Source organism: Helobdella robusta (assembly GCF_000326865.2).
Source record: "Helobdella robusta unplaced genomic scaffold HELROscaffold_41, whole genome shotgun sequence".
Taxonomy (NCBI): Eukaryota; Metazoa; Annelida; class Clitellata; order Rhynchobdellida; family Glossiphoniidae; genus Helobdella; species Helobdella robusta.
The window spans coordinates 175,678-197,196 of NW_008704941.1; the positions used below are offsets into that span (position 1 = coordinate 175,678).

The 21,519-nt window shown below is 36.9% G+C and overlaps 1 protein-coding gene across 1 annotated transcript in view; it reads left to right on the top strand.

Annotated features, from left to right (window-relative positions):
- The window catches only part of HELRODRAFT_84693 (hypothetical protein), a gene marked incomplete at both ends in the record, with an annotated part of 55,440 nt that extends 36,812 nt beyond the window's left edge, over positions 1-18,628 (top strand). The window contains 10 exons of the mRNA XM_009025293.1: positions 7,212-7,319; positions 8,733-8,857; positions 12,730-12,822; positions 12,868-12,976; positions 13,071-13,302; positions 13,398-13,492; positions 13,920-13,926; positions 13,990-14,051; positions 14,908-15,014; positions 18,604-18,628. Coding sequence (XP_009023541.1) covers positions 7,212-7,319; positions 8,733-8,857; positions 12,730-12,822; positions 12,868-12,976; positions 13,071-13,302; positions 13,398-13,492; positions 13,920-13,926; positions 13,990-14,051; positions 14,908-15,014; positions 18,604-18,628 — 963 coding nt within the window. The remainder of the gene's footprint in view (positions 1-7,211; positions 7,320-8,732; positions 8,858-12,729; positions 12,823-12,867; positions 12,977-13,070; positions 13,303-13,397; positions 13,493-13,919; positions 13,927-13,989; positions 14,052-14,907; positions 15,015-18,603) is intronic.
- Positions 18,629-21,519: the final 2,891 nt, after the last annotated feature.

The window sequence follows — 21,519 nt, forward strand, 5'->3', positions numbered from 1 at the left end:
AGCTAAACGATGATTGATTGAAAATAATGAATGTTATATATTAACATACTGTGAAATAGGAAAACAACTAGATCATTGTTGAGAAACATTAAATAATAACAAAGTTATTAAATCGTCGTTAAATTTTAAGAAGGAAGAAAAAGTATGTAAGACAAAAAATTAAAGAGATGGAAATAGGTAGAGTGCGGACACTGGACTTGAATTTTGAAAAATAGGTAATTTGCTGAATATCTCGTGGTAACTTATTCCACAATCTAAGTCCAGATATTAGGGTGTTATTTTTAAATAATTTAGTTCTTAAAACTGGAAAATTAAATTCATTATTGTGTCTAAAATGTCCACTCTTGTTAGATTCAAAATGACTTTTTTAGCATTGGGTGAAACATTATTTATATATAATTTATAAAAAAAAAATATAAGTAAATAAAATTTATATAAAGTAGTGATTATAATGTTTTGTTCAGATCAAACAAATGAGAAACATGGTCAAATTTTTTTAGATTATAGAGAATTCTCAGAAATATTTCTGACATTTAACTATAAATGATTAGTGACAACACGGACTGTTGCCCCAAATAGGTAAGCAATATATCGAGTAAGAGTATATTAATGAATAGTAAAGCATTTTAGTTACTGCAAAAGGATATATGTTTCTTAATTTATTTAAAATTCCTAACATTTTTGAGATTTATACGTTATATGGTCTGACCATGATAAATCAGAGCGTATAGTGACGCCTAAAAATTTTATCTAGCCAACTTCGATATATAATTGTAAGGGTTCAATTCAGTCCCACTTGCAAATTTCAAATTTTTATTAATGGTGGAGTACGAATGTGTGCTTCTTGTAAACTTGACTACTAGGTTGTTGCCGGCTGAGACGATGTTGTGAGGCGTTCGGCGGTGACAACGGTCGTAACTAGGTTGAATTGTTGTTGAGTCTACTACTGTCGACTGAGACCAGACGTGAACACGTCGAACGGTTTGTGAAGACGAGGTTGTTTTTGGAATGCGTGAATATAAATTACTAACTGAAGACGCGGTTGTTGTTGGAACACATTTGACATAAACTACTAACTAAAGACGCGTTTGACATAAACTACTAACTAAAGACGAGGTTGTTGTAATACGTTGTCAGCACTACTGCCGCATCATCAAACCTTGAATACTTACCGACTCACTCAACTACTACCAACATTTACTATTTACCAACTCACTAACTACTGCCAATAGATAACAAAACCAAATAACTAACTCCACGTCGAAAAAATACGTATTCCAACCCTAACCCAGCTGAGACCTTCTTTTTATCTCTAAAGCACATTCCTAGCTCCAACAAATCATGAGGTGCTCAACTGGGCACCTCGAACCCTGACATACCTTTTCCCCAAATGATGAATATTCCGGAGGAATATTCACACCTTCCTACGCTCATTTCCGGTCACCTCCTCCGGCTCTGTCAGCCTGGTGAGTGGGTCTACTGCATTTTTGTTTCCAGCACGATATCGAATGTGTATATCATATTCTTGCAACGCCAATACCCACCGCATCAATTTAGAACTCTTGGGAGCCACCTCCGTCAGAAAGGTCAGAGGATTGTGATCGGTGTAGATATAGATGACAGACATGCATATCCAACTACGAAATTTTCGCAAAGCCCATAAAATGTCATACGCCTCCTTTTCGATTGTGGCCCAACGACGCTGGGTATCTGACAACTTCTGGCTTGCGAATGCGATCGGACGTTCATTACCATCGTCATCAGGTTTCACTAAACAACATCCAACCGTGTAATCACTGGCATCTGTAATTAAACCAAAGGATCGAGTATAGTCTATGATATACAGACTAGTGGCGTTTCTTAATTGCCGTGTCACCACCTCTAACGCACTCTGATGTGCGGTCGTCCCATGGTACTACACTATATGCTCCTTTCTTTGTGGGATCCGTGAGGACACGAAGTGTCCGGGCCAGATGGGGAATGAAATTTTGAAAATAGTTGAAAAATCCAAGGATCTTTCTGACCTCTTTCTTTGTAGTTGGAGGGCGAATGTCGTCGAGTTTTTGCAACTTTACCGGGTCTATCTCGATTTCACCCGATCCCACAACATGTCACAGATAGGGTATTTTGGCCTCTGCAAATCGACACTTTCGTATGTCGAAGGTTATACCAGCCTGCTTTACCACATCAAAAAACTTCTGAAGGTGTACCATATGATCCTCCCAGGTTTGAGAAAACACAGCGATATCATCGATATATGCCTCGGTGAAGGGCTGGATTTTTTTGGTCATTTCCTTCATGGCTCGAACAAACGTGATACTCGCCGACTTCAAACCAAAGGGCATGCGTTTGAATTCATATAAACCCTCATCACACACAAAGGCAGTCAACCATCGAGACTTTTCATCCATGGGGATCTGCCAGTATCCGCTCCTTGCATCAAAACTCGCCGAATATATATTTATTTACACATCGGTAATCTACGGCCAGTCTAACTCCTCTGTTTTCTTTTCAATATTCAGACTATCGGACTTGCCATTTCACTGGTTGACGGTGTAATTATATCTTAGTTAAACATATCCTTTATCAAACTCCTAACCTCTTCTTTCAGTAATTCCGGCACCTTGTATGCCCGTAATCGCCGTGGCTTAAAGTCGTCCTTTACTGTGATTTTGTGATATATGGTTGAATACAATCCAACTCCTCTTCATCATTTCGAAGTATAGCGCAATTGTTGACTGTGGCTTCTTCAATTCTATAGTTGAATTTACGTAATCTGTTGATATGGACATGGTGTTTCTGACCTTCCAGCTCGACCACAAATGAGTGAGGTGTTTTAACTCTTATAATAGTTCCCGGTCCCTTCCATCGATTACATCATTTATTTCGCATCAGCGTTGGTATCAATACTATCACCCCATCTCCCAACTTGAATTCCCGCTTGCTACTCCTCAAATTATAATAGTGAACATATTGCCGTTGTTCCCTATCGGAGTAGTACTCGGCATAGGTACGTGCTGTCTCTAAGTTATTGCGTACTGACTTGAGATAACCTTCCAGTTGCATACCTATGTTTAAAGGTAAACAACGTTCTTCCACCCAAGATTCCTTTAGAATGGCCAGAGGTCCACGTGGCAAAGTACCAAACAGTAGTGTGAATGGGCTTACATGTGTTGTGGACGACGGTTTTTCCCGCAGGCTCCATAGTACGTAAGGCAACATTCGATGCCAGGTTCGGGGTTGTTCATGAGCTAACTCGTATATCATATTCTTTAATGACTGATTGCTCAACAACTCCGGATGCCTCTGGATGATCTGGAGTATTGAATATGGGACTACATCTCAACCTTGTGAGCATCTCCTGTGTGAGTTTACTCGTAAAGTTAGTACCCCGGTCGGAACTGATGATTTTTGGAACCGAGTTGGTCATGAAAATTTGTACCAACACGTCACATGTTGCCCTGGCACTGATAAACTTCTTGGGGTGCGCCATAGGCCATCGGGTGAATAAATCGACCACCACTAGTGCGTAATTATACTGTAGCTTTGGATCGGTTTCCTGCGGTTACATGGGCCCTATACTATCCATCACCCTTAGTTGACATATAGCACACGACTGACAATGCTGACGCATGCAATCTGACATGTCAGGAAACCCAAAACTGAGCGCGAGGCGCTGTCTGGTTGATTTGGCGGCCATGTGTCCGGCAAACGGAGTATCGTGTCCCAGTTCCATAACCGTCTGGGTTCTATTGGCAGGTAAGCATAATTGTCTTACTATATGTTCCACCACCGTCTCTTTATCATATAGTATTCCATCTTCAATATAAAAATTCTTTTTGTCCAACGGGCCAGCTTCCAATAAACTTGCAAATAAGGACAGTTCCGCTGTTCTTTTAAAAACTCCTCACGTTGCACCGTACATCCCCCTTCCTCACCCACATCGTTACCATCATTATCACTGACTTCCTCCGGTTCTCTTGCTACACCATTGTTATTATTGTTATTACTGTGATTATCTCCATCATCTCCTTCTGCCATGACATTACATTTGTTTACACCACAGAAATCTATTTTACATTTATTAACTTCTTTCTCCTCATGACCATCATTAAATTTGACTGTACCGCTGACATCAAATTTACAATTATTACCATCATCCTCTTCCTTCTCCTCATGACCATCACCAGACTTTTCTGCCCCAGTGACATCAAATTTACAATTATTAATATCATCCTCTTCTTCATCTTTATGACCATCACCAGATTTTCCTGCACCGCTGACATCAAAATTACATTTATTAACTTCTCCTCATGACCATCATTAAATTTGACTGTACCACTGACATCAAATTTACAATTATTACCATCATCCTCTTCCTTCTCCTCATGACCATCCCCAGACTTTCCTGCACCGCTGACATCAAATTTACAGTTATTACTATCATCCTCTTCCTTCTTTCTCATAATCATCATCATTCCACATTGGGTACACTCAGACTCAGGATCATAAAACGTCTGATCTTTACGTTCCTTCTGTGGACCATCACTTGAGTTCTTTCTCTTTAAAATTTTACCCGGGGCGTTTCCTGTCTCTCCCTCTAACCTCACAAACAGCACAGCATATCCTTCTGCCCCTTTCAAACTTTCAACCACATCAGGGGTGATAAGTAGTCTTTTGTGTACATCTGGTATTATGGCACACCAAGCTTCCACGACTGGTGCAATGACTTCACAATGCTTCACCCTAGGAGTCAGCGTTACCCAGGCGGCGTCTACCTTCTTACTCTGTCCATTCAGTTCTGTGATTCGCAGCTGACCCATTCTGTCTAGATTTCACTCATTAAAAAAATTTTCACTGATACAACATACTTTTGCTTCACTGTCCATCAGAGCATCACAGAATTGTTTACTCTGTACCTGGACCTTTATGAAGGGTCTTTAAAAAATCTTTTGGCTTGCGTCCTTTTACACTTCACATCTTGGATCTGTATGTTCAATGGGCCACTTGACATCTGCGTCACTTGGCATCTCATCACCCGTTTTGCTGACTTGTCCCATATTTTTTTTGATAATTTTTGGCAAGATGTCCAGTGTTACCACAGATATAACACCTTACTGATGACACTGGCCAATTTTTTGTCTCTATATACTGCCCCTTTGTGTTTGCACTACCTTGGTCCATCATGGGTGTGCCTCATACCCTGCCGTGAGATTGGTGGAACATGTCATACTCATGTTGGCTTCATAGCGCTCCAGAATATCAGCCATCTGATCATGAGCAAACCATTCCACTCCCTCTCGGTAAGGATATAATCCAACAAATTCTTCGGCAACAGCTCTTTCATTCGATCTGCTACCAGAAATGTCAATACTCGTTCGAATTATTCAGCCCGTCGGCTTTGAAAATAATCTGAGGTAGCTGTGTAATCTGGTTGCAAATGCTGGAAATGTTTCATCCTTCGTCTTTTTGGATAAAAAAAAATTCAACACGTAATTTCGTGGGAGAGAAACGGCATCGTTGAAGTATCTGCTGTTTGATTATATCATAATTTTGTAAATCATCTTTATCGATTTCGTTCAGCACATTTCTCATTTTTGCATCCAACTTAGACACTAATAATTCAGCCCTCAATCTATCTTCGACTTTAAACTTTTCAAATATATCTTCAACCAGCTGGAAATATGGTGCAATCCGGCGTGGATCGGACGGGCACGTGTCAATCATCGGTCCCACTCATTTCTCCCAAGTTGTCCTAGCTCTTTCTCTTGAAGTTTGCGTTCCACCACCCGGATATCTACTTTTTTTTGGACCCTCCTATCCTCGTCCTCGGTCATCAACCTGTGTCTGGACTCTTCTGCCAATATCTGCATTTCCAATTCTAACTTTTTCAATTGCGCTGCCTTTATCGGGTCCACAACGTTTTTCTTGGGTGGATTTATTTTTGATCTTGTTTGCCGCTCCATTCTCCTCTACCAACACTAACAAGACAAAAATTTGTTATTTAACCAATAAGTACACTTCTTACAAATTTTAAATTATTTCATTGAACGTTGTTTTTTTTTTATTGTTTTGAAACCTTTTTATCGTTACTTTTAAATCACGGTCCAACTAACTGACGCACCAGTTTTCGTTTATTCACGTTTATTAGAATTTAACAAAAACGTTGAACGAATATTTTTTTAGCTATTATTAAACTTTTTATTACCACCAATTCGTAATAAATTACAATTATTAATACCGGTTTTACCGAGAATTACTTTTCAACAAAGAAAATATTTACTTGTTCGATATCTGACCGTTGAGTCAACAAAGGCACTTGTTTGTAGTTTAATTTGCTGCAGAATTGATTACTGTGATGCAATAATGTACGGTATAAAAGTTTCCCTTCAGAATGACATGCAATCAATGCTTAATACTGTTATCTGAAAGAGCAGTTCCAACCAGTATCCGAGGTTACAAACAGAAACAGATTAAGATCTTCTGATAATGGAGATCTCGTGATCCCAAGGCACAAATCTTCACGCTTTGGAAAAAGAAAATTTTCGGTGTCGTCAGCTCAAATTTGGAAGGCACTGCCAACAGATCTGAAAAGATTCAGCGGCATGGATCGACGGATGTTTAAGAAACGTTTAAAAAATCATCTATTCAACAATCCACAGCGATGCTAGCGCTTCTGATGTCATTTTGGAGGGGCGCTATACAAGTCATCAAATACAAATACAAAAGTATCTTCTGGTTTTTCTACAATGGAAATTCCACTATTTACCTACACCGATACACACTTTCTTCCTTTTAGTGTGTATCCCACTTCTGACACCAAAAATGTAAGGGTTCAATTCGGTCCCACTTGAAAATTTCAAATTTTTATTAATGGCTGAGTACGAATGTGTGCTTCTTGTAGACTTGACTACTAGGTTCTCGCCGGCTGAGACGATGTTGTGTTGTAAATTAAAATATTTAACTTTTATAATTTAATCTTTGTAATGAATTTAAAACGAAATTTTTTGAGTAAATATGTCAAAGTGGTAATGCACGTTAATTAACTGGCCAAATTGAATTTCTACTTGACTTATAAATAGGGATTTTTAAGAAAATTTCTATTCACTCTTATATAATAAATAATTGAAAAAAATCAACTGACGTCGTCATCATCGATCGTATTTCCGTCTAACGTCATCATCATCGACCGTCATTTCAACTAACGTCAGACGGAATGTGGTTGCCAGTTCACTTCGAAGTTGGAAGGCATGTTTAAAGATATGACAGTATCTAACACCATCATGGAGGAATTCAGGCAACATGTCAATTTCACAAGAGTAATTTTTTTCTTTATCCTTCATGCGTAATTCATTCATTAACTTAAATGTGTTTTAACATATCTCCTCACCACAGCTTCCAAAATTATTATCTAGATGTTTCTTTTTATATTAAACATTTGATAACTTTGCCATTACATGATTATTTTTAAATTTGTTTAATTTTTGGATTTTTTAAAATTAATGTTCAGCATTTAGCTGACAGAAATTTTCCATAGAGTCGATTAATCAATTAATCTTGATCCCTTTTCCTATCTCTTCTCTTTTTTATTTTCAAATTCTTTTTTATTTTTGCCAATTCAGTTGAATCCCAACCCATTCTCTACTTTTATTTATTTTTTGGCATACTTTCCATTTCTCTAATTTTCCTATAGTTTTAAAATTCAAATTTTTTTTTCTATAAATATACAAAGAGTAAAAACCGTCTTATGATATTTTCTTTGTTTTACTGATTTATTCTACTGCTTTGCGAGCAGTATCCATATTTTTTACTGTTGCTTTCAAGTTTCAGCTGGTCGTAAGTTTTCATTTATTTTTGATTATATCTTTTATGTCATCTAATTTTTTAGTCATGTTTGTGCTGTATCTCACTTTGTTTATTCTTTCAACCGTTTTTGGTTTGTTTATTCCTCTCCATAATGATATTATACTGCACAACAAAAAGTGATGGTCCCATCCCACGTCTGCCCTTGAGAAAGCTCTGCATTGTCATAAATTTCATCCATTTTTGTTCAATAAACATAATCTATCATTTTCCACAGTTTTTCCATCTTGTGATTCCCATCTTTACTGTTTTTTTTTGTTACATTCATTTTTTGACTAATTTTAATAATTTTTGCTAATTTTAATTATTTTTCTCCTCTTCATCCCTTTCTCCTAGACCACATTTTTCCATAACGAATTCTATATCTATTATCATTACCAATTATTTTCATTACATAATTTAGTATTACAATTTCCGATTACAATTTTGTCATTATTTAATAATGTTTTCATTATTTTATTTTGATTTATTTTACATAAAATAATTCGCTCTTTTAATCTATATTGAAATTCGTCAGAAAATTGGATTTAAAAATTCATTCATAAATTTATTTCACGTAATTAAAAATTTGCAAATAATGTCATCAATATATAGCAGTCTTCAAATCTTTATTTTATACTACTATCCATCAAACGTCCTGAAGACATTATTTAAGACACACTTGTAATAAAAGGCACAAACACACAGTTTTCATTTCTCACTCAACTCTATTCAATTCTAACTGATGTTATAGGCTTTGAATTGTATTAATAATAGGGAATAAAATTTAATTCAAAATCTTTCATCATTAAATTAATATCATTATATAAGATTATTGTCACGACGATGTAACAAAATAACAAAAACTGTGAACGCATTAATTATTGCAGGCGAACATGTTTGGCATGGACTTGTGTGTTAGAGTCCTCACCACTGGCTTCTGGCCATTTCAATCATCAACTACCACATGTAACATTCCTGCAACTTCCAGGCAAGCATTTGAAACATTCAGAAGGTTGGTATTCCGTCTGCAAATATTAACTTATCAACATATGAACATATATATTCGGATGTGTGTGATGCTTTGTCATAAGTCGTTATCATAGAATTTGTTGTTTTATGATATATTACTCTACTGGCGATGAAGGAAAATCAATCTTCGTTTAGCGTCCAGAGACCCAGTTCCCCAAGGTAGGACGTTGTTTTGTTTGCCATCAAATTTTTGTGCCAAATTAGGCGATCAGTTGTATCCATTTCATTTAAATTTAGAGCTTTCATGTCTTGCTCGATTGTTTGCGACCAGGACTTCTTTGAACGGCCTTTGAGACGTGTGCCAGGTACTCCAACATCTGCAAGAGAAGTTATGGCACGGTTTCTGCTTCGTTTGACATGACCAAACCATGTTGCCGGCATTCGTCCTTTATATCATCTAAACCAGCACGACGCAGGATTTCGGTAGATTTGATGTGGTCCTTTAGACTAATTCATTGCATCCATCGGAGCATTTTCATGTCGGTTCGTTGAAGTTGTTGTTCCAGTTTGGTTGTCATTGGCCATGTTTCTGCAACATATAACAACACCGGACGTATCACAGATTTATAAAGTCTTGATAGTAGTGGTAGTGGGATGTCACGCCACATCAATAAAGGGGCAAGGAGATGCCATTTAATCCAGGCTGCATGTATGCGTGCTCGAACGGCAGCTTTAGCTTTTCCAGTACCTACCTTAATGGCTTCAAAAACATTGCTAATTTTTTTTAACAGTTTTATTTACAAAAGTAAAAAGGTTCATTCTAGCAATAAAATACTAATTTATGGATGGCCTCATGAACAGAATAAATCTCAACTAATTCAGCAGAATTTACACATAACCAAGAATAAAAAATACCAACTGAAAAAAATTAAGCAATACATATATATCTAGCATAATTGAAATGAAATTAAAAATTAGGGATAACAAAAAAAAGAGAAACTGAGTCAATATTATAATTATGAAATAAAATAAAACAATTTACGTTATGAACAGCATAAAAAATATGTTTTCAATAGTTTTTTGAAAGAATTATAAATTACATTAGATTTAATATAGTAAGGCAGTTTATTCCAATGGAGCGGACCGTAAAAACAGAAATTTCTTCCTACAAATTTATCTTTAATTAATAAAGTGTTAATTAATAGTTTGTTGTTATGCCTAGACGAAATGTTGTTTTTGGAAAATGTAAGAGTTTGTAGTAAGTGATTGTCAGAAGTAAAAATAATCTTATTAACAATTTTTTATATGTATAGACAAGATTTATATGAATTAATTTCAAATATTGTTAAAATGTTATTCTCATTGAAAATGTTTATATTTGATATAAAAAATTTTTCCGAAATAGATACGCGACCAATCTTTATTGTCTCGAAAATAACTTATTTATCGTTGTTGAATTTGCACATCCCCAGACTAAGTTGCAATAATAAAAATGGCAGTAGAAAAGCGAATTATAAAGCAGTTTACGAGTGTTGTGGTTTAAATATTTTCTTGTTCTGAGGACTATCTCTAAATTGACGTCAACTTTGGTTATGATGTTGGAGATATGTTTCTTGTAATTTAATTTATCATCAATATAAACTCCCAGTAATCTGAAAGTGTCCACCTTTTGAATAGGGATTTCATTAATAATTACTGGAATATCATCTATACAGCAGGTTTTTTGTTCGGAAATATGAAATTTGTTTTTTTGAAGTTGATCGAAATCTTATTTAAGGTTGTCCAGTGAAATAAATTTGATAAGGATTTGTTGGTATTTGAAACTAGATCTGCTAGGTCATGTGATTTGGAATAAATAGTGCAATCATCAGCATAAATAACACTATGAGATAGTTTTTAATAAGAATTAGTTGCGTCATTCAAGAAAATGTTGAATAAAAGCGAACCCAACACACTACCCTGGGGAACTCCACTAACAATTGGAAACGCTGATGATGATATACCATTAATAGAAACATACTGGCTTCGGTCTGTTAAATATGATCTCAGCAGAAGCAATAATGGTCCTCTGATACCATAGTTATCTAGCTTTTTTAAAACGATTTCATGATGGACGCAATCAAACGCCTTTGAAAAATCATCAAAAACTGCAAGAAAATGAAGATTATTTTTGTGGTTGAAAGTGATGTTATTGGTGAATTTGATTAATGCATTTTCTGTTGAAAGGACTTTGTTGTTGTGGATTGATGCAGTTGCCAAAGGATGTTAATTGCATCAATTGTTGAAGCCAAATTGATAATTACCGATTGTGATGCCTTCTCCCAATGATTTTCTGGACAATTTTCAAAGAGTGTTCTAACAGACGTATACCCCGATATGATAAACAGTTCAATGGATCTGTATAGCGGAACTGTCATGCTATAGTTCCATTCAGTCGGCATTGAGCAATTTGTCCAGACTTCACGGCAAAGTTGTAGTAACGTTTGGATACCTGCAGTACCAGATGCTTTGATAATATCATTTGTGAGTCCAGAGGGCCCTGTTGTCTTTCCATCCTTCATAGCTTTCAGAGCCTCTGTAAGCTCCTCTACAGTGATGTCTGGAATCGGACCTTTGATGGGTGGAGCGTCAAAGTTGACATTGATGGGATTTGTTTCATTTAACAGACGGTTCAAATATTCTTTCCACTGTAGCTTGATCTCATCTTGTTCAAGAACCATCTCATTTTTGTCGTTTTTGTTACATGAGGCACCAACTATGTCTTTTTTCGTACGCTTTGCTTGTTTTGCTATACGATACAGAGATTTCATTTGTTCACCTTTGCTTTTAGTGAGCACTCTGCACTGATCTGTCCGAGCCATTGCAACTTGACGTCTTGCATAGTTGTTCTTCACACGGAAAATTTTGTGGTCATCAACAGACTTTGATTTTTGCCATTGCTTGTATCATTCCACCACCAAGTGTCCCGTTCATGCTGGCGTTCTGTACCAGTTTTCCCACAAACTGTAGTTGCAGCGTTTATCAAAATGGTTTTGTATGTACTCTAATCTGTACTGGCTTGCGATTGGTGGTCTAACTGTGTGGCAACAATCTGTTGAAATTTTTCTCGATGAATACTGCTTTCCAACTTCCACGTTTTGATTTTCCAAGACATTTGCTTAGACTCTTATGTCTATGTTGGGCGACACATGATTCGCCAGGTATAACTTTGACATTTTTGAATAGCTTTCGTCGGTGTTGTTGCTTAACAGCGAAGAAATCAATTTGCGTAGCTGATGGTCCACTTTTGTATGTTATGAGATGTTCCAACCTCTTTCTAAAATATGTGTTCAATAAAAAAACCCGTGACTTTCAGCAAACTCAATTCGTTCTCCATAGCCAAAACCGCCATGCACTTTGTCAAAACCATCTGTTTTCTCTCCAACATGGCCATTGAGATCGCCTCCAATCAGGATTGTTTCAGAATTTGGTATTGTTGAGATGGTGTCAGAGAACGCAGCCCAGAAGTCATTTTTCATTTCTTCTGATTCGCCTGTCTGTGGTGCGCATGCAGAAAAAATAGTCATTATTTGCTTTTCTAGGTGAGTCTTGATCCACATGAGACGTGAGTTAATCCTTTTAATATTCAGTACTTCTTGGGCTAGCGGTTCTTTGACAAAAATTCTAAAACCATTTGTGATGAAGGAAATTAAGTTTGAAAACAACTTGGTAGATTTTAGCGTTAGGCATCTTAGAATTTGTTGGTAGATGCTGAAAAAACAAAGTCTAAGAAAAGTTAAAAAAGGTCTCAAATAAAATAATATTACTTGTTTTTAATACTTTGTTGACCTAAAGCTATAGAAAATAATTTAGCAAATTGAAACGTCACGCTTTCATTTTTGAGATAGCGTAAAAATTATATAATATTTTTTTAAGATTTTACTTAGGAAAACACAGTGGTCGACAGCTAAGTCTGCAAGCACAGCATGGATCTGCAGATTTACATGCTGTGTTTCATGCTTCAAAACGGTCTTCACAAAGCCAGGGTGGTGGAGGTGTAGCAGGAAGTGGTAGCAATGGATCGATGGATGCCAACGACGATGAAAGCTGCAGTGGGGCCGTCGCTCAGGGTAAATCTGGAGGGCTGAGGAAGCATATCCTTCAAGTTTCCACATATCAAATGGTTTGTTACATCGATATATATTGTTATATGTATGATAATAAGTTAATATTTGTAAATAAATATAGTAATATCTATTGTTAAATTATAATTTTAGGTGGTGTTAATGTTGTTTAATTCTCGAGATGTGTGGACTTATGAGGAGATAAAAAATGAGACAGACATCCCAGAACGAGACCTCATGAGATCCGTTCAATCACTTGCTCTCGGTAAGATCACACAAAGAGTCCTCACTAAAGATCCAAAGACAAAGGAGATCGAACCAAACCATTCATTCACTGTAAATGATCAATTCACTTCTAAGCTATTTCGAGTCAAGATCCAAGCAGGTTTGTTTGTACATCATCTAATTAACATTTTTCAACATTTTAACCGATTTTTTTCATTTTCTAATTTCAAATTTTATTTAATTTTTAATTTACAGTCACTAACAAGAGCGATTCAGAACCAGAAAGAGTTGAGACAAGAAACAAAGTTGATGAAGATAGGAAACATGAATATCCTTTTATACTTGGAATTGTTTTTAATGCTATTTCTATTTTTCTGTTAGGGCTGTACCGAGTGCGAATTTTAAAAATTCGGTCGAAGCTGATTTCTGCCGATCTTAAATTTGGATGATGCAGAAGCCGAAACCACATTTGTGCATCAGTTACTAATGAAAGTAACACGCTCATAAGCAATAATAATTTAACGATATCCGGTTATGTATTATTTACCCGGTGCTAACAAATAATACTGACAATATTTTTATGCATTGATGTTGCAAATTTTGTTGAACTTTTTTTAAGCTTTTTTAATTTTTGCTGAAGCTTACTTGAAAAAAGCAAAAAAATTAAATTCAACTTTGGCCAAAATTTTTGCCTAAGCCGAATGTCAAAAAATACCGAATTTCAACCAAAGTCAAAATCGTTACAGCCCTTTTATCTATGTTCTCATTAATTGTTAGGAGGTTGGTTGGCTTTTAAACAGAAATTTTCTTTAACGCATATATTTGATTTGTCATTGAACGATTGAAGCGGCAGTTGTCCGAATTATGAAGGCCCGAAAACAACTACAACACAATGTGCTCGTGGCTGAGGTTAACTATTTTAATTCTAACTTATAAAAATGTTAACGATAAATATTTTTTAGATAATAGTTTTAAACAGGGGCGTCTATAGAAAAAGGGAGAGGAAGCAATTGTTTCCACTTTAAGTTGGGGGAGGATTTTATTGTAAAAAAAACGTTGCATCATAGTTTAACAATATGAAAATGAAAGTAATCGTCTGAGAAAAAGAAAGTATATAAAAGACAAATGCCAGTTATTAAGATAACTACAAACATCTTAATGGAAAAATGTTTTAATTTTTAATAGGGATGGCGTTTGTTGATTGCAAGTTTTTCTAGAAGAGCAAGGTTTAGTAAACAAAAAATAATTAGCGTGGTGCTCCTGGTAAATAAAAAGAAATTAGGTGTCGCCGCTATATGGTCCAGGATTTTATAGCGTGAGTGCAATGCAGAGAAAGAACTGAAATTCCTGCAAAAGTGTTTGATTTCTTACAGGAAAGTTTAGGAGGGTTAATGATTCTTGTAGATTTTATGAAAGATTTTCAAGTTTGATGCAGAATTTGATGTGAATGATGTAATGGTTAAGATGTCGGGTTTAAATACAAAGAAGTCCCCCGCCTATCATCATTCGTAGACTGATCAGACGTCTGACGTTGAAAATTGGCTAAAAAAATTTTATTGTACCATGTTCAACAAAATCAAATATTTAATTTCTTATAACTATTATATCATTGTTTTCAAATTTGTGCAATATCCAACAAAAAATCTTATGTTATTGTTTTATTATTTCATTTTAAACTGTGATAACTGTTGTCAATTGTCAATATTCAGCTAAGTATTAGTAATGGAGAGTATCCTATTTTTATTTTTTGCTCTTGCGTGGACAGGTCACCGAGCAGCTAAAAGCTAGGTTTCTTCCAAGCCCGGTTGTCATTAAAAAACGAATCGAAGGTCTCATAGAAAGGGAATATCTTTCAAGAACTCCAGAGGACAGGTAATCATTATGAAAAATTGTTAATTAATTCAATTAATTTATTTAATTAAATTTTAATTCACGATCTACGGTTCACTTAAACATCTTCATTAATTACTATTTATCATCATTGATTATGCTGGGGCGCACTGGCTATGAGGCGCGTCCCCAGGGGGTGGATAGGGAAAAGTCCTGGGCATGGAGACCTTCTAGGATTGCATCGAATAATACGGAATAAGATGCCGCGAACCAACCTTACCAGAAGAAAGGAGACATCGATGAAAGACGTGGAGGATCCTAGGACAACAGCTCCAACAGCGGATGATTTTCGATTCTACATCCACTGCCGTTGCCTTGTAGAACAGGGACCTTTGACCCAAAGGCTAGGTGCACTGCTTACACCGGTGCTCTCTTGGGCACGAGATAAACTTTAACCGCGCTGCTTTGTGTGCTTTCAGCAAAAGGGTTAGGCTCATTGCTTATAACTGGTGGTTGTCGTTAGGTATTGGGCAATTCCAGATATAAAAATTTTTTGATCCAAACATCTTTCATGTCATCACAAAAAAAATGAAAAGATTCCCTATTTTCTGGAAGACCTTAAATGGTCAAGGGGTGACAATATCCGGGAAGTAAGCAACAGTGGAGAGATGTTGCGGAAAATCGGGCGTCCCCTCCTGGAATATCAGACTTGGCACTTTAAATACTGGATCGCTTACTGGACGCTCCGTGTAGATCGTCGACATGCAGGAAAGGCGAAGGATTGACATCTGTTCTCTGCAGGAAACAAGATGGTAATCAAATGGTGTCTCTTTCATTGGGAGTTACAAGTTGTTCTGGAATGGCCAAATGACAGTCCAAAATGGAATGGGAATCTTCATTCGAGAATCACTGGCACATATGCACCACAGACCGGGTAATCCGAAGACGCCAAAAACTGACTTCTGGAACACATTCTCAGATGCCATCATAAAACACCGTCATCCGAGATACCATTGATATGTGGCGACCTCAACGGCCATGTTGGAGATAAAGCAAATGGGTTCCACGATGTCCATGGAGGCTTTGGCTACGGGTCTCAAAACGAAGACGGTATGCGGATTCTGGAACTTGTTGAAAGCCATAAACTCTTCCTGTTGAACACTTATTTTAAGAAGAGGGCAGAACTTTTGATCACATATAAAAGCGGGATGTCATGCATACAAATTGACTTTATTGTCGTCAGACAACACAGACGACTATTCAGGAATACAAAAGTCATTCCAGGCGAAGCATGCATCCCCCAACATTGATTGCTGGTGGCCGATATGATCATGGAACGATCACGCCCTGTAACTGATCGAATGCCTACTAAAATAATGACATAGAAACTGAAGTTGGTATCGGCACAGCTGGATTGTCTGGAGAAGGTAGACATAACCTGGAAATCTTTTCAGGACACCCTAGTGAACGCTGCAACAGCTGTATGTGGAAAATCTGGACCAAAATGCCAGCACCACCGCGAAACTTGGTGGTGGAACGAGACAGTGCAAAATGCTATCGCCAGTACGAAAGCAGCTTTCAAACAATGGCAGAAGACGAAGACTGATGAAGGTCGAAAGATACCGATCAAAGAAAACAAAAGCGAATCGTCATGTTGCAATAGCTCGTGCAAATCAATGCAAGGTATGGCTGTTTGGAAGTAAAGGCGAACAAATTCGGTTACCCTACCAAATAGCAAATCAGGCCAAAAGACTGAAAAAGGATATAGTTGGTGCCACATGCATAAAGAATAATAAAGGCACCATAATAACCTTGCAGAATAAAGTGAAGAATCACTGGAAGGATTACTTCGATCAGTTATTGAATAAAACAAATCCTATTGGAGTGGACTTTGATGCACTTCCGGTGGGAGGACCGATTCAGGGCATCACAGCTAAGGAGCTTATGGATGCGCTGAAAGCAATAAAGGTGGGTAAAGCGGCTGGTCTCTCTGGACTTACAAATGATATCATCAAGGCTTCTGGTGGGGCAGGCTTCAGAGCCCTCTTACACATCTATCGGGAGATGTGCAGTAAATCGATACTACCAGTGGAATGGAACAGTAGCACAACTGTGCCGATATATAAAGAAAAAGGAGAAAGGTTTTATGCTTCTTATTTCGGGGTATACGTCTTCTGGTATACGTCTTAAAGTTATTGAGAAAGTCTTTAAGAGAAGACTGTTGTCGTGCGTTTCAATGGGTGGTTACCGGTACGGCTTCATGGCACGGAGATCCACCATTGATGCTATCTATATCATTCGTCAACTACATGAAAAATACATGTCTTTGTGGACTTTGAAAAGGCTTTTGACAGAGTTCCTCGTGAGGCTTTCAGGTGGAGTCTACGTAAACAGCTTGTTCCCGGATATCTGGTTTGGCTGGTTATGGCAACTTACTCTAACACAAACTCTGGTCAGCACAACAGCCGGTAACCCGAATGAATTTGATATTAATGTCAGCGTCCATCAGGAATCAATACTCAGCCCCCTGGTCTTTATCACGGTGATGGAAGAAATAACCAAACCGATACGCTCAGATAACATATGGAATGTGATATATGCAGATGATATCGTTCTTACGGCGGTCTCGGAAAAAGACACACCTAAGTAAGTTTGAGGTCTGGAATACCCAGCTTGCCGAACACAGGCTAAAGGTAAACCTTGACAATACAAAATCTATGATCACCGTTGGTACCGCTGAGCCTGTGGTCTCTGGTCATTGGCCATGTTCAGTGTGTGGGGCTGGAGTTGGAAGCAACTCGATCAAATGCCTACGATGTCAGCAGTGGTGTCACAGTCGATACTCGAGAATTACCGACTCACTGAGAAATGTGACTGATTTCGTATGCCCCGCCTGCATCAACCCGCGACAACCGAGCCCAGATAATGATACGATTACCGGGATCGAAACTGTTATTTCATTTCAGTATTTGGGAGATATGCTGGATTGTACTGGAACAGCTGATGCCGCCGTTCGTGGACGCATACGTGCGGTGTGGGGCAGATGGCACCTTCTTGCCTCGGTACTGATGCGGCGTAGCATTCTTCTACCGCTGCGCTCAGAACTATACAACACAGCTATACGTTCTGTTCTAATGTATGGTGCAGAGACGTTGGCCGATGACAACAAAATTCAAACAGCGGCTCCACCGAACTGACATGAAGATGATTCGTTGGATGCAGCATGTTGTCCTAAGGAGCCATATTCATACAACCGAAATCTTGAACCGATCGGGACTGTGCACGTTGAAGAATGCATGTCGTCGTCATTGCCTACGATGGTTTGACCATGTGAAGTGAAGCGAAAACGATACATTAATTTCCGTTACTAGGCACCAGGTGCCTGGCACCCGTCCAAGAGGTCGCCCAAAAAAGTCCTGGACGCAGACCGTACAGGAGGACTTGAAGGCACTTTGTTTCAATGAGACAGACGCAATGGATAGATCGGCTTGGAAGCAGAAACTGATGAATGGAATAAAAAAGTCCAACCCATAACGGATGAAGACTATAAACGAGGATTGATTTTATCATTGATTACAATTTGTAAAGAATTGATTATTTAATAATAAATAATTAAATTTTTCCTTTGCAGAAAGGTGTACACATACGTTGCCTAATCTCCTGATTTTTATGAATGAACGGAGCATCAAAATACATATTATAATAAAACGCTTTTTTATTTGATGATAACTTTTTGAAAATTCATTTGTTCATTTTTCACATTAACGTGAAAATGACTTGTAAAATAAAATTCTCACAAGTATATACATTCATTTTTATTTTGTAACTCTGCACACTCGTCAGGTTTTTAACATTTTCATTAAATGTCTTCAATTACTGGAAAAAGTTTGGTAAATGCTACAGTATGTGTGCGTGTGTTTGTGTGTTGTGTATGTATGTATGTATGTATGTATGTATGTTTTTTTTTATGTTAAAACCAAATCATTGACGAATGACACCAAAAGCCAAGCGTCTGACTAAATTTGATTTTATTTGCTATAACGTCACTCAACCCCGTCGGCATTCAACTCCACATTTTCCAACACACAGACCCGCAAAAACCACTGCTGAATGCACGAGATATTATTCATAGCGAAAAAATATTCCCTACTATCGCCTGACCTAATACTGATATTTTTACAAATCCGATTGTATGTATATATGTATATATGTATGTATGTATGTATGTATGTATGTATGTATGTATGTATGTATGTATGTATGTATGTATGTATGTTAAAACCAAAACATGATGAGTGACACTGAACCGTCAAACATCATGTAACAAATGGATTAACATTTTGATTTGTCGTTAATTGCACATGTCGGCATTCAGTTGGATATTTTCAAGCACACAGACACGCAGGAACCGCTGCAACAAGCACGAAATGTGGTTAGTTGCGAAAAACAGTTCCCTGCTGTCGCCTGATCTGACGCTGATCATTTTGCATATTTCCTTAAGAAATTTAAGGGTGTTGGGGTCCATCGGGCCAAGAACCTCGATGCATATTGGCTGTATGTATGTATGTATGTATATACATATCATCATTCACGTTTATATTTGCCCAGCCCGGGAGGCAAAACCGCCCCGTGTTCGTCCCAATGACTAAAGATCCGGGTTGACCATGTCGAATGAACGCGCACATTTTTATGCATATTCATACAAGGTTTAAGACTCCATAAAACTTGTCAGGTAAAGTTCCTACCTTTACTCAAACTCATCCATGTGAAAAGAGAAGAATCGTTTTTCCTTTCTGAGTGGCATGCTTCTATTTTCCAACAACATTGTGGGGTCATTTATATATATTCTATATATATTTATATATAGAATCATCTCACGCCTAATATAAATATATATATAAATGACCCCGTGTATAATATATATATATATATATATATATATATAGGATAAAGACTGTCGGAAATGCAATTATTGATGAAAATCACAGCATGTTCGGCGTTAGTTAACTTCCAATTTAACTTTTCGATTTTTATTACGGTTGATCGTAAATCATTTTCAAGTTTCTTTAGTTCAAAACCAAAATTTTGTTTTATGCATGATAGAACAGAAAAGTTTTTTTCGTTATTACTATACCATCTTCGGTTTTCTGTTCTGCTCTATCATGCCTAAAACAAATACTTATGAAACCAGTACGGTTTCATGGCAGGGAGATCCACCATTGATGATATCTATATCGTCCGTCAACTACACGAAAAATACTGCAAAGCAAAAGCGACTGTTTCATGTAAAAGGCTTTTGACAAAGTGCCTCGTGAGGCAATCAAGTGGAGTCTACTTAGAGAGTTTGTTCTCGAATATCTGGTTTGACACAAAGACGGAACAATGTGTGTGTGTGTGTGTGTGTGTGTGTGTGTGTGTGTGTGTGTGTGTGTGTGTGTGTGTGTGTGGGTAATAGATCATAATTTTTACAATATTCTACATTTACTCGAAGTTCTGCGACCAACCGACGTAATCTAACAATCGAACAAGATCGCGAGTAGCGACTGCTCCATCTCTCGAGAATTAGAAGTTAAAAGTAATGTAGTTCAAGACTTGTCCAATCAACTAACTGAATTGTTGAATCAATGGGATCACTGTGATGTTGATTGCAGTGTCAAGAATGAACTAAACTTATGCCGGAAAGAATTTATAAATGCATATATGCAGCATGAATTCTGAAATATATACAATAAAAATATATATATGTGTGTGTGTGCGTGTGTGTTTGTTGGTAATAGACCATACTTTCTTTTTACAGTATTCTATTATTCTACAGAATGTTTGGCGTTAATATGTTTGTTGTTCGTTCTTTCGATTTTTCTCACCAAAGTTTTTTGGAGAACGTTTAGTTTATTAAAATTCAAAATAAACTTATTTTCCGAATTCATAAGCCGTGAAATCCTCGACAGCAACATCAAAGTAATATACCAAAACATCAACTACACGCATCTTAAAATTGCAGAAGCAGTCCTAATTGACATCAATAAACCAAAAATAAATATACAACAACAAATGACAACCTCACTCCCAACCTGGCGCTTAATCAACAATGAAAACAAAGACGTAATAAAAACTAGCATTGTAAATAATGACAAAGAAGAATATGATGCTATCAATGAAGAAAAGGAAACCAACGAAGATGGACCAGCCAATAAAGAAATCTGACACCTAATTTCCATTTAAGTTCACTTTCACATAGTGAATATTTCCCTACATAAATCGAAATATGGCCTGCATGAATTGCGGCATGAATTCGGAAAATAAGTTTATTTTGAATTTTAATAAAACCAAAAAACTTTAGTGAGAATAAGCAAGAAACGAGCTACAAACATATCAACGCCAAACATTCGGTAGAATTTATAGACTATTGTAATATATATTTATATATATATATATATATATATATATATATATATATATATATATATATAGGATGTTCTGTTCATACGGTGTTCAAATTGATATGTTTGTGTTTGCCCAGATGCTCAAATATATTGTTACAAACATG